The sequence below is a fragment of the Mesoplodon mirus genome (assembly GCF_964341445.2).
Source record: "Mesoplodon mirus genome assembly, chromosome: X".
Lineage (NCBI taxonomy): Eukaryota > Metazoa > Chordata > Mammalia > Artiodactyla > Ziphiidae > Mesoplodon > Mesoplodon mirus.
This window is the reverse complement of record NC_138981.1, coordinates 79,288,051-79,305,030: the sequence shown is the minus strand read 5'-3', so window position 1 is coordinate 79,305,030 and position 16,980 is coordinate 79,288,051. Positions and strand designations below refer to the sequence as shown.

The 16,980-nt window shown below is 35.5% G+C and overlaps 1 protein-coding gene across 1 annotated transcript; it reads left to right on the top strand.

The window, feature by feature from the left end:
• Positions 1 to 2,455: 2,455 nt before the first annotated feature.
• On the top strand, positions 2,456 to 2,770 carry LOC309796233 (cofilin-1-like; the record flags this gene model as incomplete). Its single annotated transcript, XM_082609284.1, has 1 exon — positions 2,456 to 2,770. The coding sequence occupies one exon, from the start codon at positions 2,456 to 2,458 to the stop codon at positions 2,768 to 2,770; it is 315 nt and encodes a 104-aa protein (XP_082465410.1).
• Positions 2,771 to 16,980: the final 14,210 nt, after the last annotated feature.

The window sequence follows — 16,980 nt, the reverse complement described above, 5'->3', positions numbered from 1 at the left end:
TTGAAAGTTAAAAACTGCAGGGGAGTGCAGTCTTAGGGGAGCCCCCATACTTTTCATGACTGAACATCAGAGGAAAATCCCTTTGTGCCTTCAGCAGGGAGAGGGGAAATATAGCCATTTTAAGATATACCCGGAGTGTTCAGTTCTTCTTAATAAGGCCCACCCTCAATAGAAACCTAGGTCAGAGCCTAACCTACCTGAGTTTTACCGGGGCCTTAACAATCTGGAGGAAGGGAAATACCCAACTCCAGTACCTTCTAGCCTTCCTGTCACTCCTAAGGGGGCAGGGACAAACAAAACTGAGATATATGTGGAAAGTCATAGGCTAAGGCCAAAGACTCATTAGAAGACTGAGACCTAATCATAGGAATATAGAACACCTCACCTTCCCCACACCTCATCAGCACATCAAGTGCATCTCAGACAATATTTAAGAAGTCTCTAGGGAAACCCCAGGACAACAGGGAAGACAAAAACAAGGACACCAGTGGAAATTTTAGTCTCTGATACCTATTGAGATCCTTGGTGTATATACAAAGGTCTTGAAGAGATATTTGTACACCTATGTTGATAGCAGTATTATTCATAATAAGGAAAAGGTGGAAGCAACCTAAGTGTCCATTGTTGAATGAGTGGATAAACAGAATGTGATATATACATACAATAGAATATTATTCAGCCTTAAAAATGAAGGAAATTCTGATACATGTTACATCATGGACAAACCTTGAGGACATTATACTAAGTGAACTAGGCCAGCCACAAAAAGACAAATACTGTATGATTTCACTTATATCCACGTATATGAAATATCTAGAGTAGTCAAATTCACAGAAACATAAAGTAGAAAGGTGGTTGCCAGAGTCTGGGGACAGGAGGGAATGAGGAATTGTATTTTAATGGGAATAGAGTTTCAGTTTTGTAAGATGAAAAGTTCTGGAGAGTGATTGCACAACAATGTGAATATAGTTAACACTACTGAATTAAACACTTAAAATCATTACATTCATTAATTTTATGTTACACATATTTTATCACAATTAAAAAGTCATTTTAATTGACATGAGTATCTATGTAGAAAACTGCAAAGAACTGACCCAAAATAATTTCACTGAACTTATAAATGACTAGCAAATTTGAAGGGTACAAGATTAATATATAAGTCAATTGCTTTCTTATATACCAACAGTTAGCAATTTGAATTAGAAATTAAAAGCATAGTACTATTTATCTTTGACCCCCCAAAATTAAATCCTTAGTTATAAATCTAACAAAATATTTACAATGAGGAAAACTACAAAACTCTGATGAAAGAAATCAGATGATTCCAAATGAATGAGAGATATTCCATATGCATAAATAGGAAGAGTCCATGTTAACAAGATCTCTGTTCTTCTCACCTTGATTTATAGATTTAATGCAGTCTCAATCCAAATCCCAGCCAGCCATTTTGTGTATTTTGACAAACTGATCCTAAAGTTTATATGGAAAGCAAGAAACCTAGAATAACCAACACAATATTTAAGAAGAACAAAGTTGGAGTACTGACACTAATTGACTTCAAGGCGTATCATAATGCTACGATAATGAAAATGTTTGAAACTGGTGAAAGAATAGACAAATGGATCAATGGAATGGAATAGAGAGCTCAGAAATAGAACCACATAAATATAGTCAGCTGATCTTTGACAAAGAAGAACAGACAATTTAATGGAGAAAGTATAGTCTTTTCAATAAATTCTGATGGAACAACTGGACATCCACATGGAAAGGAAAGAAGGAAGGAAGACAGAAATTAGGTTAATTAATTAATTTAGACAGACTTTACACCATTCACAAAAATTAACTCAAAATGAATCTGAAAACTAAAGGTAAAATGCAAAGGTATAAATCTCCTGGAAGATAACAGGAGAAACTCTAGGTGACCTAGGATTTAGTGATGTCTTCTTAGATACAACACCAAAAACATTGTCCATAACAAAATTTGATATTTTTTTAATTGAGTATAGTTGATTTACAATATTAGTTTCAGGTGTAAAACATAGCAATTAAATTAACAGATTATAGTCCATTTAAAGTTATTATGATAAGTTGGATCCTGGCAACAGCTGCAGCAGCTCTTGTCTTTTCTGGTTCTCCTTGCTCTCTCCTTTTTGCTTCTGGAAACATGGCCTCCAGTGTGGCTGTCTCTGAAGGAGTCATCAAAAAATGTTCAATGACATGGGCTTCCCTGGTGGCGTAGTGGTTGAGAGTCCACCTGCCGATGCAGTGGACACGGGTTCGTGCCCCAGTCTGGGAATATCCCACATGCCACGGAGCGGCTGGGCCCCTGAGCCATGGCCGCTGAGCTGCGCATCTGGAGCCTGTGCTCCGCAATGGGAGAGGCCACAACAGTGAGAGGACCGTGTACTGCAAAAAAAAAATAATAATAAAATAAAAAAAAATGTTCAATGACATGAAGATAGATGACCCCTACACCACCTTTGTCAAGATGCTGCCAGACAAAGCCTGCCACTACGTCCTCTATGAGGCAATCTATGAGACCAAGGAGAGCAAGAAGGGGGATCTGGTGTTTATCTTCTGGACCCCTGAGTGTGCACTCCTTAAGAGCAAAATGATCTATGGCAGCTCCAAGGACGCAATTAAGAAGAAGCTGACAGAGATCAAGATGAATTATGAGCAAACTTGTAAGGAGGTCAAGGATCCCTGCACCCTGGCAGAGAAGCTGGGGAGCAACGCCGTCCTCTCCCTGGAGGACAAGCCTTTGTGAGCTCCCTCCAGCCCCCTGCCTGGAGCATCTGGCAGCCTCAGACCTGCCTATGGGGATTGCAGGCTGCCCCCTTCCTGCCATACCTGAGGGACTGGGGGGATCCCAGCAGGCGGAAAGCAGTCCCTTCACCTCAGTTGTCAAATAGCACCCCCACCCCCTGGATCTTCCTCCTTCTCCCTCCATCCCTGACAGTTCTGGCCTTCCCAAACAGCTTTTGATCTTCTGATTCCTTTTGGGTTGAAACAGATCAAGTTCTCCCCAGGAACCCCTATTTGGGGGGCGGCTGTATTGTTTTCTTGACAACACCCCAACTTCCCACCAGTTCCTCCCCTTTCCCATGCTGCTAACGTCTAACCACAATAGTGACTCTGTGCTTGTCTCTTTAGTTCTGTGTATAAATTGAATGTTGTGGAGATGGCCCCTCCCTGAACCGCCTGGTTCCCCTCCCCTTTTTCACCTGATCACAGCCACTCATGGAAGCAGGACCAGTAAGGAACCTTCAATTAAAAACACACACATACACATGCAACAATAAAAATCAATCAATAAATAAAGTTATTATGAAATATTGACTATATTCCCTGTGATGTACAATATATATTTGTAGCTTACTTATATTATACATAGTAGTTTGTACATCTTGCCCCTCCCTCCTTCCCTCTCCCCCTGGTAGCCACTAGTTTGTTCTCTATATCTGTGAGTGTGTTTCTGTTTTGTTATATTCATTTGTTTTATTTTTTAGACTCCATATATAAGTGATAACATAGAGTGTTTCTCTTTCTCTGTCTGACTTATTTCACTAAGCATAATACCCTCTAAGTCCATCCATGTTGTTGTAAATGCCAAAATTTTATTATTTTTATTGCTGAGTAATATTTCATTGTATATATATATATATATATATATATATATATTTATATATATTATATATATATATATGTATCACATGTTCTTTATCCATTCATCTGTTGATGGACACTTAGGTTGCTTCCACATCTTGGCTATTGTAAATAATGTTGCTATGAACATTGGGGTGCATATATATTTTCAAATTAGTGTTTTCATTTTCTTTGGATATATACCCAGGAGTGGAATTAGAGGATCATATGGTAGATCTATTTTTGACTTTTTGAGGAACCTCCATACTGATTTTCAAAATGGCTTCACCAGTTCACATTCCCACCAACAGTGTACAAGTGTTCTCTTTTCTCCACATCCTCACCAATATTTGTTATTTGTGTTCTTTTTGATGATAACCATTCTGACAAGTGTGAGCTGATATCTCGTGGGTTTCATTTGCATTTCTCTGATAATTAGCTATGTTGCACAGCTTTTTATGTGCCTATTAGCCATCTCTACAGCTTCTTTGGGAAACTGTCAATTCAGGTCTTCTGCCCATTTTTTAATTGAGTTTTTTGTTATATTGAGCTGTATGAGCTGTCTATACATTTTGGATATTAACTCCTTATCAGACATGTCATTTGAAAATATCTGTTCCCATTTAATAGAGTGTCTTTTTCTTTTCTTAATGGTTTCCTTCCCTGTGCAAAAGCTTTTAAGTTTCATATTGTCCCATTTGTTTACTTTTCCTTTTGTTTCCCTTGCCTGAGGATACAGATCCAAAAAATATTGCTAAGACATATGTCAAAGAGTGTACTGCCTATGTTTTCTTCTAGGAGCTTTATGGTTTCAGGTGTTAAATTTAGGTGTTTAACACATTCTAAGTTTATTTTTGTATATGGTGTGAAAAAAATGTAATTTCATTCTTTTACTTGTAGCTGCCCAGTTTTTCCAGCACCACTTATTGAAGAAACTGTCTTTTCACCATTATATAATCTTGCCTCCTTTGTCATAGATTGAATTGACCATAAGTGTGTGGGTTTATTTCTGGGCTCTCTATTTTGTTCCATTGATGTATGTATATGTTTTTCTGCCAGTACCATACTGTTTTCATTAACGTACCTTTCTAATATAGTCTAAAGTCAGTGAGTGTTATACCTCCAATTTTGTTTTTCTTTTTCAAGATTGCTTTGGATATTCAGGGTCTTTTGTGTTTCCATACAAATTAAAATTTTTTGTTGTAGTTCTATGAAAAATGCCATTGATATTTTGATAGAGATTTTATTGAATCTGTAGATTGCTTTGTGTAGTATGGTCATTTAAACAATATCAATTCTTCCAATCCAAAAACATAATATACTTTTCCATCTGTTTGTGTTGTCATTAATTTTATTCATCCATGTCTTACAGTTTTTCAAGTACAGACTTTTACCTCCTTAGGTAGATTTATTCCTAGGTATTTTATTATTTTTGTTGTGATGGTAAATGGAATTGTTTCCTTAATTTCATTTTCTGATAGTTCATTGTTAGTGTATAGAATAGAAAGACACTTATTTTTATTAAATTTGTATTCTGCAACTTTACTGAATTCGTTGATGGGCTCTAGTAGTTTTTTGGTGGTATCTTTAGGATTTTCTTTGTGTAGTATCACGTCATCTGCAAGCAGTGAAAATTTTACTTCTTTCTTTCCAGTTTGGAATCATTTTATTTTTCTCCTGTCTGATTGTTGTGGGTAAGACTTCCAATACAATGTAGAATAAAAGTGGCAAGAATGGGCATCCTTGTCTTGTTCCTAATCTTAGAGGAAATGTTTTGAGCTTTTCAATGTTGAGTATGATGTTAGTTGTGGGCTTATCATAAATGGCCTTTATAACGTTGGGGTATATTCTCTCTATACCCATGTTGTTGAGAGTTTTTATCATAAATGGATGTTGAATTTTGTCAAAAGGTTTTTCTGCATCTATTTGGATGATCACATGATTTTTTTTTCAGTTCATTAATGGGGTGTGCCACATTGATTGATTTGCAGATATAAAACCATACATGCATAACTGAGATAAATCCTACTTGATCATGGTATATGATCCTTTTAATTTATTGTTGAATTCAATTTGCTAATATTCTGGTGAGGATTTTTACATCTATGCTCATCAGTGATATAGGCCTGAATTTTTCTTTTTTGGTTATATCTTTGTTCTGGGTATCAAGGTGTTGCTGTGCTTGCAGAATGAGTTTGGACGTATTCCTTCTTCTTCAATTTCTTGGAATAATTTTAGAAGAATAGGTGTTAACTTTGGTAGAATTCATCTATGTATGGATCAGGTCCTTCGCTTTTGTTTCTTGGGAGTTTTTTTTTCTTTTGCTTTATTTCTTTCTTTTTTTGTTGTTTTTGTCTTTTGAGATATCTTTATTAATTACAGTGATAAAACTCAAGGATCAAAATAAACTAAACTCAACAAGATTTTCTAATATCTGAATGACAAATTGTTAAACCAAGATTTAAAAAACAAAGTGGCATTCAATCACATTACTCTAAAGATGTCATCAGTATAATTTTTTTTTTTACAACTTTGTTGGAGTATAACTGCTTCAAAATGTTGTATTAGTTTCCGCTTTATAACAAAGTGAATCAGTTATACAAATACATCTGTTCCCATATCCCTTCCCTCTTGTGTCTCCCACCCTCCCACCCTCCCTATCCCACCCCTCCAGGCGGTCTCAAAACACAGAGCTGATCTCCCTGTTCTACGTGGCTACTTCCCACTAGCTATCTACCTTACGTCTGGTAGTGTATATATGTCCATGGCTCTCTCTCGCTTTCTCACAGCTTACCCTTCCCCTCCCCATATCCTCAAGTCCATTCTCAAGTAGGTCTGTGTCTTTATTCCTGTCTTACCCCTAGGTTCTTCAGGACTTTTTTTTCTTAAATTCCATATAAATGGGTAACCATACGGTATTTGTCTTTCTCTTTCTGACTTACTTCACTCTGTATGACAGACCCTAGGTCCATCCACTTCATTACAAATAGCTCAATTTCGTTTCTTTTTATGGCTGAGTAATATTCCATTGTATATATATGCCAAATCTTCTTTAACCATTCATCGGATGATGGACACTTAGGTTGTTTCCATCTCTGGGTTATTGTAAATAGAGCTGCAATTAACATTTTGGTACATAACTCTTTTTGAATTATGGTTTTCTCAGGGTATATGTCCAGTAGTGGGATTGCTGGGTCATATGATAGTTCTATTTGTAGTTTTTAAGGAACCTCCATACTGTTCTCCATAATGGCTGTATCAGATTACATTCCCACCAGCAGTGCAAGAGTGTACCCTTTTCTCCACACCCTCTCCAGCATTTATTGTTTCTAGATTTTTTGATGATGGCCATTCTGACTGGTGTGAGAAGATATCTCATTGTAGTTTTGATTTGCATTTCTCTAATGATTAATGATGTTGAGCATTCTTTCATGTGTTTGTTGGCAGTCTGTAAATGTTCTTTGGAGAAATGTCTATTTATGTCTTCTGCCCATTTTTGGATTGGGTTGTTTGTTTGTTATTTTTTGCTATTGAGCTGCATGAGCTGCTTATAAACTTTGGATATTAATCCTTTGTCAGTTGCTTCATTTGCAAATATTTTCTCCCATTCTGAAGGTTGTCTTTTGGTCTTGTTTATGGTTTCCTTTGCTGTGCAAAAGTTTGAAGTTTCATTAGGTCCCATCTGTTTATTTTTGTTTTTATTTCCATTTATGTAGGAGGTGGGTCCAAAAGGATCTTGCTGTGATTTATGTCATAGAGTGTTCTACCTATGTTTTCCTCTAAGAGTTTGATAGTTTCTGGCCTTACATTTAGGTCTTTAATTCATTTTGAGCTTATTATTTTGTATGGTGTTAGGGAGTGATCTAATCTCATACTTTTACATGTCCCTGTCCAGTTTTCCCAGCACCACTTATTGAAGAGGCTGTCCTTTCTCCACTGTACATTCCTGCCTCCTTTATCAAAGATAAGGTGACCATACATGCGTGGGTTTATCTCTGGGCTTTCTATCCTGTTCCGTTGATCTATCTTTCTGTTTTTGTGCCAGTACCATACTGCCTTGATTACTGTAGCTTTGTGGTATAGTTTGATATAGGGAGCCCGTTCCTCCAAATACATTTTTCTTTCTCAAGATTGCTTTGACTATTCAGGGTGTTTTGTGCATCCATATGAATTGTAAAATTTTTGTTCTAATTCTGTGAAGAATGCCATTGGTAGCTCGATAGGGACTGCATTGAATCTGTAGATTGCTTTGGGTAGTAGAGTCATTTTCACAATGTTGATTCTTCCAGTCCAAGAACATGGTATATCTCTCCATCTCTTTGTATCATCTTTAATTTCTTTCATCAGTGTCTTATAGTTTTCTGCATACAGGTCTTTTGTCTCCTTAGGGAGGTTTATTCCCAGGTATTTTATTCTTTTTGTTGCAATGGTAAATGTGAGTGTCTCCTTAATTTCTCTTTCAGATTTTTCATCACTGGTGTAGAGGAATGTGACAGATTTCTGTGCATTAATTTTGTATCCTGTTACTTTTCCAAATTCATTGATAAGCTCTAGTAATTTTCTCATAGCCTCTTTAGGATTCTCTATGTATAATATCTGCAAACAGTGACAGCTTTACTTCTTCTTTTCCAATTTGGATTCCTTTTTTTGTTTTCTTTTTCTTCTCTGATTGCTGTGGCTAAGACTTACAAAACGATGTTGAATAAAAGTTGTGAGAGTGGGCAACCTTGTTTTGTTCCTGATCTTAGTGGAAATGGTTTCTCTTTTTCACCATGGAGAACCATGTTGGCTGTGTGTTTTTCATATATGGCCTTTATTATGTTACGGTATGTTCCATCTATGCCTGCATTTTGGAGGGTTTTTATCATAAATGGGTGTTGAATTTTGTTAAAAGCTTTTCTTACATCTATTGGGATGATCATATGGTTATTTTCCTTCAATTTGTTAATATGGTGTATCACATTGATTGATTTTCATATATTGAAGAATCCTTGCATTCTTGAGATAAACCCCAGTTGATCATTGTGTATGATACTTTTAATGTGCAGGTGAATTCTGTTTGCTAGTATTTTGTTGAGGATATTTGCATCTATGTTCATCAGTGATATTGGCCTGTAGTTTTCTTTCTTTGTGACATCTTTGTTTCATTTTGGTATCAGTGTGATTGTGGCTTCATAGAATGAGTTTGGAAGTGTTCCTCCCTCTTCTATATTTTGGAAGAATTTGAGAAGGATAGTTGTTAGCACTTCTCCAAATGTTTCACAGAATTCGCCTTTGAAGCCACCTGGTCCTGGGCTTTTGTTTGTTGGAAGATTTTTAATCACAGTTTCAATTTCAGTGGTTGTGATTGGTCTGTTTATATTTTCTATTTCTCCCTGGTTCAGTCCTGGAAGGTTGTGTCTTTCTAAGCATTTGTTCATTTCTTCCAGGTTGTCCATTTTATTGGCATATAGTTGCTTGTAGTAATCTTTCATGATCCTTTTTATTTCTGAAGTGTCAACAGTATGGAGGTTCCTTAAAAAGCTAAAAATAGAACTACCATACCACCCAGCAGTCCCACTACTGGGCATATACCCTGAGAAAACCATAATTCTAAAAGAGTCATGTACCAAAATATTCATTGCAGCTCTATTTACAATAGCCAGGACATGGAAGCAACCTAAGTTTCCATCAACATATGAATGGATAATGAAGGTGTGGCACATATTTACAGTTGAATATTACTCAGCCATAAAAAAATGAAGTTGAGTTATTTGTAGTGAGGTGGATGGACCTAGAGTCTGTCATACAGAGTGAAGTAAGTCAGAAAGTGAAAAACAAATACCGTATGCTAACACATATATATGAAATCTAAAATTAAAAAATGGTCATGAAGAACCTAGGGGCACGACAGGTATAAAGACACAGAACTACTAGGGAATGGACTTGAGGTTATGGGGAGGGTGAAGAGTAAGCTGGGAGAAAGTGAGAGAGTGGCATGGACATATATACACTATGATACATAAAACAGATAGCTAGTGGGAAGCTGCCACGTTGGTCAGAGAGATCAGCTCGGTGCTCTGTGACCACCTAGAGGGGTGGGATAGGGAGAGTGGGAGGGAGGGAGACCCAAGTAGGAAGAGATATGGGGACATATGTATATGTATAACTGATTCACTTTGTTATAAAGCAGAAACTAACACACCATTGTAAAGCAATTATACTCCAATAAGGATGTTTAAAAAACAATCTCTGGGAATTGTTCAAATGGCATGCAGCAAATGAAAAACAAAATTTGTTCAAGAAAATCTACTAAAATTCAGTAAGAATAGTGAGACTTTCTGGCATTTGAGCCATGACCAGTTCCCTATTCCTAGGTCAACATGATTTAAGTTCCACTCTAGGTGGGTGTGGGTAAGAAGACAGTTCATCCTCTATCCTAACCTCTTCATTAAGGGCTACCTATATGTATTGGTTGAACTGTGTCCCCCAAAATGATATGTTCAAGTCCTAGTCACTGTTACCTCTACAAGTTACCTTGTTCGGACTTAGTCTTTGCAGATGTAATTAAGTTAAGAGAAGGTCCACCTGGATTAGGGTGGGCCTTATATCATCACTGGTGTCATCATATGAGAGACAGGAAAATTTGTTACACAGAAACTCAGAGGAAACACAAGGAAGAAGGACATGTGGTTTAAAAAGTAATGATTGGTGTGATGCAGTTACAAGCCAAGTAATGCCAATGAGCTCTGGCAACCATTAGAAACAAAGAAAAGACAAGGAAGGAATCTTTCCAGAGCCTTCAGAGGGAGCATGGCCTTACCATTATGTTGATTTCATTACTTTTGGCCTCGATAACTGTGGTTTTAAGCCACTCAGTCTGTTGTATTTTGTTATAGCAGCCCTAGGAAATTAATACCACATATCTCGCCAGCAGGGACAGGCTTCCAGCTTCTCTAAGCCCCTCCAAGGTGAATAGATTAAGTTTCTGGTGAAGGCAGCCAAGAGGTTGGTGGCTCATTTCCTCCACCCCGACCATGCCCTAAGGATAGAGGCTCTACTCCATTCATGAAAGGTTGAGAATATAGGGGCCCTCATCACCCTCACTGCACCTCAATTTAAACTCAATAACAAAAGACAACCCATTAAAGTGACCAAAGGATATGAATAGACAGTTCTTCAGAGATGATATACAACTAACCAATAAGCATATGAAAAGATGCTCAACATCATTAGCCATGAGAGAAATACAAATCTAAACCACAAGGAGATACCACATCACACACACTAGGGTGGTTTTAATAAAAAAGACAGAGGATAACAATTATTAGTAAGAATATGGAGAAATTATAACCCTCATACACTGACAGTATGGATGTAAAATGTTGCAGCCACTTTGAAAAACAGTCTGGCAGTTCCTCAAAATATTAAACATCAAGTTACTTATGACTCAGCAATTCCACTCCTAAAGATTTGAAGACAGTTGTTCCAATAAATGTTTGTATATAAGTGTTCATATTGGCAGCATTCACAATAGCAAAAAGGTGGAAACAGCTCAAATATCCATCAAGTGATGAATGAATAAACAAGTTGTGGTATATCCATACAGTGGAATATTATTTGACCATAAAAGTGGATTAAGTACTGTACATGTTACAACATGGCCAAAACATGAACACATTATGCTAGGTGAAAGAAGTTTGACACAATAGGTCACGTATTGTATGATACTATATACATGAAATGTCCAAAATAGGTAAATACACTGAGATAGAAAGTAGATTAGTGGTTGCATAGGGCTGGGGGGAATGAGAGTATTGTTAGGTGATGGCTATGTGGTGTGGGCTTTCTGTGGGGCAATTGAACATATTCTAAATCTGATTGTTGTGACGATGTACAACTCTTTGAGGATACTATAAGCCATCAAATTATATCTTAATAAAGCTCTTAAAATGCTATCTGTTATTAGTAGTGACTGTTGGGTTTAAGAATGAAAATAAATGTATCTATTGTAATATTTGGGTGAACAAGATTAATATATATGTGTATCAGTCTTCATCAATGATATATATGTATATATGCATCAATCTTGATCACCTAAATATTAGAATATATATTTACTTAGTGTTAAAAATCATTTTACTTTATTGTATATATTTATTTTATTTTACTTTTCATTCCACAAATATTTATTGAGCACTTAAAAGATAATGTTTGTTCACTTTTCTCCATCCACTTTTCTCTATCACTATCACCCAATTTTTTTTTCCTGAGGATATATTACTTTCACAGTAAATAAAATAAAGTTTCTTAGAAGGATATTTTTTTTTGCAAAGAATGAAGTGCTGGCTAGAGGAAATGAAAATAAGGTTCTTAACTAATTTGCTATGCTATGTTAAGAACCAAAGGGAATTAATATTGGAAAGGGGAGAAGAAATATCCCTTTTCTCCATTTTATTTTTTGACATACAAAAAGCTGTATATAAAAAATGTGTACAGTTTCGTGAGTTTGGAGATAAGCGCACACTCATGAAACCATCACTACAATTTATGCCATAAACCTATCCATCACCTCGAAAAGTTTCTTCCTGTCATCTTATTTATTATTATTATTATTGCTTTTTGTGATAAGAACACATAACAACATTTACCCTCTTAGCAAAATTTTAAGTATATAATACAATATTTTTAATATCTTTATTGGAGCATAATTGCTTTACAATGGTGTGTTAGTTTCTGCTTTATAACATAGTGAATCAGCTATACATTTACATATATCCCCGTATCTCCTCCTTCTTGCATCTCCCTCCCACCCTCCCTATCCCACACCCTAGGTGGTCACAAAGCACCAGAGCTGATCTCCCTGTGCTATGCAGCTGCTTCCCACTAGCCAACCATTTTACATTTGATACTGTATATATATCAATGCTACTCTCTCATTTCGTCCCAGCTTCCCCCTCCCCCACTGTGTCCTCAAGTCCATTCTCTGCGTCTGTGTCTTTATTTCTGCCCTCCCACTAGGTTCATCAGTACTGTTTTTTTTAGATTCCATATATATGCATTAGCCTCTTTGACAAAGGAGGCAAGAGTATACAATAGAGAAAAGACAGCCTCTTCAATAAGTGGTGCTGGGAAAACTGGATAGCTACATGTAAAAGAATCAAATTAGAATACTTCCTAATACCATACACAAGAATAAACTTAAAATGGATTAAAGACCTAAATGTAAGGCCAGACACAATTGTACCATATTAAATATAGGTACTATGCTGTTCAGTAGATCTCTAGGACTTATTTATCTTATATAACAGAAACTGTGTACTCTGACTAATAACTCCCCATTTCCCCCTCTTATTTTATATTATATTTTGACATATCTGTTTTATTTATTTCTAATGATGAATATTTGGCATACAGTGAAATTCATACATCTTAATTGTTCAAGTCTGAGTTTTGATGAATGTATATTCCCATGTATCCACCAACAAAAGCAAGATGTAGAACATTTCTATCACCTCAAATATTCCCTCATATGGTCCAGTCCATCTCTACCATCTCCTCAAGACACTTATTTTCTGATTTCTCTCACTATAGATTAGTTTTTGCCTCTTCTTGACCTTCAGATAAATGGAATTATATATTATGTTTTTGTGTTTGACTGCTTTAGCTTAATATAATATTTTTGCAATTCATTTATGTTGCAGTGTTTTTGTCAGTAGTTTCTTTTTTTTGTTTTGTTTTGTTTTGTTTTTCAGTATGCAGGCCTCTCACTGTCGTGACCTGTCCCACTGTGGAGCACAGGCTCCGGACACGCAGGCCCAGCGGCCATGGCTCACGGGCCCAGCTGCTCCTCAGCATGCAGGATCTTCCTGGACTGGGGCACAAACCCATGCCCCCTGCATCGGCAGGCAGACTCTCAACCACTACGCCACCAGGGAAGCCCAGTAGTTTCTTTTTGGTTTCAAAATTTGTCTATCCATTCTCCTGTTGATAGACATTATTTTTTTCTAGGTTTGTGCTATTGTGTACCAGGCTGATATAATTACACAAATCTTTTTTTTTTTTTTTTGAATTGGTAATTTCATTGTTCCTAGATAAAAACAGAAACAAGGAGTGGAATTACTGGGTTTTAGGATATATATATACACATATATATATATATATATATATATATATATATATATATATATGTATATATATATATATGTGTATATATATATATATGTGTATATATATATATATATATATATATATATATATATATATATATATATGGGAAACTGTCAAAAAGCTTTCCAAAGTTGTAGCATTTTATATGTCAGCCAGCAAGCAGTATATTAGAATTCCTATTTTTCCATATCCTCACCAGTTTAATATTGTCTCTTTTCTTTAATTTTAGTTATTCTGGTGCATGTTGATATTATCTTTTTATGATATTAATTTCCACTTTTCACAGTGAATAATGGTATTAAGCATCTTTTCATGTGTTTATTGGCTATTTGTATATTCCATCAACTGTTCAATTCTTTTACCTATTGTACATTGCATTGTATGTCTTTTTATAATTTATTTGTAGGCATTTGTATATATTCTGGATAAGATTGGTATTTGAATATGGGATATCAGATATAGTAATCCTTTATTAAACTCGTGATGTTGTAAACTATTCAGGCTAAGTACATGAGGATATAACAATAATTAGCTATTAAAAAAAATAAACTGGTGAGCTAATGTCTTATAAGCACACCAGCTGAAATTTTCATTTTTTCAAATGTAGATCCATTTATAGGTTATTTCCCCCTCTGAATTAATCTTAAACTTATAAGAGTGATATTTCTATACAGGAGAATAGTAAAGCAATTTTCTCTAAAACTGGTTTGTTGCCTCGTTCTCCTCAGTCTTCCAATATGTTTCTATTGTTTTAGGCCTCAAAATAGGCTTACCTGTTAACCAAGAGGTAATCCCATCCTGAATTTAGGAGAATTTATCATTATTGATGATTTCATAACTTATTTCCTCCTAAAATGTTTCATTAGCGGCTTTATAATGACTATATGCCATTGGAAGTAACATGACCATTTTATGAACTCAGCATAAAATTGCTAGAAAATCAGTTTTAAGAGGAAAATTGTTATAGCTAGAGATAACCCTGGCAAATAAACTGTTAGAGAAAATTAAATTCCACTGGATACAGACAATTTGGGTTAACAGTATACTTGTCAGGAGGTCCCATCATCCTAGGGTAGAAAATGAACCTGCAATTTCCTGGTGTACTTTTGAAATATCTGGCAAATACATTTGAAAACCATGTTATTTATTCTAAGTAATAACAATTTAAATTGCTACAGCCTTCTTCATCTTTCTTAAGTACAGTACTATTTTACAGGTGAAAAAGAATATTCTTTTTGAGGGAAATAAATAGCCACTGGCAAAGAAATTGAACTAGTTTAGAAGGGGATCAAAAAAAGAAATAGGAAAAGACATTATCACAAAATTGATTATAAACCTCCAGAATAATCTGTGTTGGTAACAAAAACATAAATATAAAGGACTGCTAATGAAATACAGGAATGTCTGAATACTTGCATTTTTCCCCTCTGATGTATTGCAATAGAATGGACAAATAATCAAGGAACTTTATTTCCTTTTCTGCCTTTTTCATATGGAGGGTAATGTGGAGTTTCTTGCTTTCCCAGGACCCTCCTTGCATTCCAACCTCTTTCCAGTTCTTCTCAGGGTTACTTGATGACAGTCTTCTGTCCTCCTGGAATGGAGATGAAAATAACTGAGGAGCAGCCAGGTAGTTCACAGAGTCTGAATCACTTGTTTCACTAAGAACATGTAAAGTGCCGAGTGTTGAATTAATTACCCCAGGTAATGATTTGTATAGGCACTAGAAACTACACAGATGATGACTAGAAACCCTGTGCTTTCTATCAACTCTTAGGGTAGGTTGACCCATGAGTTACTGAATGCAGTCTTCTTGGTGTAATATCTAGTTCAGGACTGCAAGAGTGTTCCCTCTGTATAGCAAACTGTAAACTATAGTATAGCAAACTATACTATGGCAAACAGTTAGCTGTAAACCCCACCCACGTGTGTTGCAACAAGACATTTCATGGATCATTGTTGCTAAAATCTTGTAAATAAACATCTATTTTCTGACTCTATAAAATCTCATCATAATACAATAACCAGTTATTCAACATTGGATCTTCATGTCATATCACTGCAAAGTAGTCTGGAATATAGTTCCTCAGGGAAGAGTAAACATTTTCATTTGTGGACATTTAATTTTTATTTTGAAAACATTATTACTTTGGGAATATTTAATATTTTTTCATGCAATAAAGTTGATTCCCAATATAGTGAAAAAGTAAATACTTTAGTCACTCACAACATTAACCTCCCCCCATATGAATTTAAAGCTTCCAAAATAATCCTAAGAACCATATATATCCAAATATAAGGATGCTACTGTGTTTTCAGGACTTCCTCATGCTTTTTTTTAATTTCAATTTATAATAATAATAATAATATATCATTTTGAATGTCTTTCATCTGTATCATAAAATATTCATTTAAAAGCTCTTGATCATCAAATGTTTCCGTGTTAAGTGTAGATATTGATTTGTAGTTAAACATTTCATATCTGAAAGAATAGAGGCTAGGCATGATCTGGATATGCAAAACCTAGAGAGATCATGGACCATTTACCTACCATGGAAGAGCTATTGGTCTCCATCTTGTGGATAAAAGAGGTAAGTTTTCCCTGCTGAAGGAGTTAGAGGCATGTGCAAGTATAATATTATTGACACCACCTAACAATTCAGAAAACTAGTGATCCAAATGGTCAGAGTGACTAGAGTTACATATAGACACAATTATAGCCTGATGTGTTAGAGAAATATAACCTATTTCTTGTAAGATAGAGCATTTAGGGGTTTTCATAGCTCCAGTAGCTACGTTTAATCCTGGATCTTATAATTTATGAAAGGAGACAGAAATCATAAGCCATGCCCACTGTCATTTTCATTTGAGAACATTATGGAAAAATGTACTAGGAATTAGGAAATTTGAGAAAGATTAATAATCAAAATTTAAGTATTTGAGAATGCCCAGAGAAGAGGAATATAATTTGAAAGCTAAACAAACACTACAGTAGTTCAAAATTCAACAAGTACTAGTTATATGTCTCCCTGCACCTAATATAACTTACTGATATCTAATTAAAAGAAGATATCTGGAAAACATCTCACAAAAGTAGAAAAATCAGATATTACCACTTGACCAAGAGGAAGAAGTCAAATGATGTGTTCTGCTGGGCAGTACAAAACCTTGGGGCCAATTATA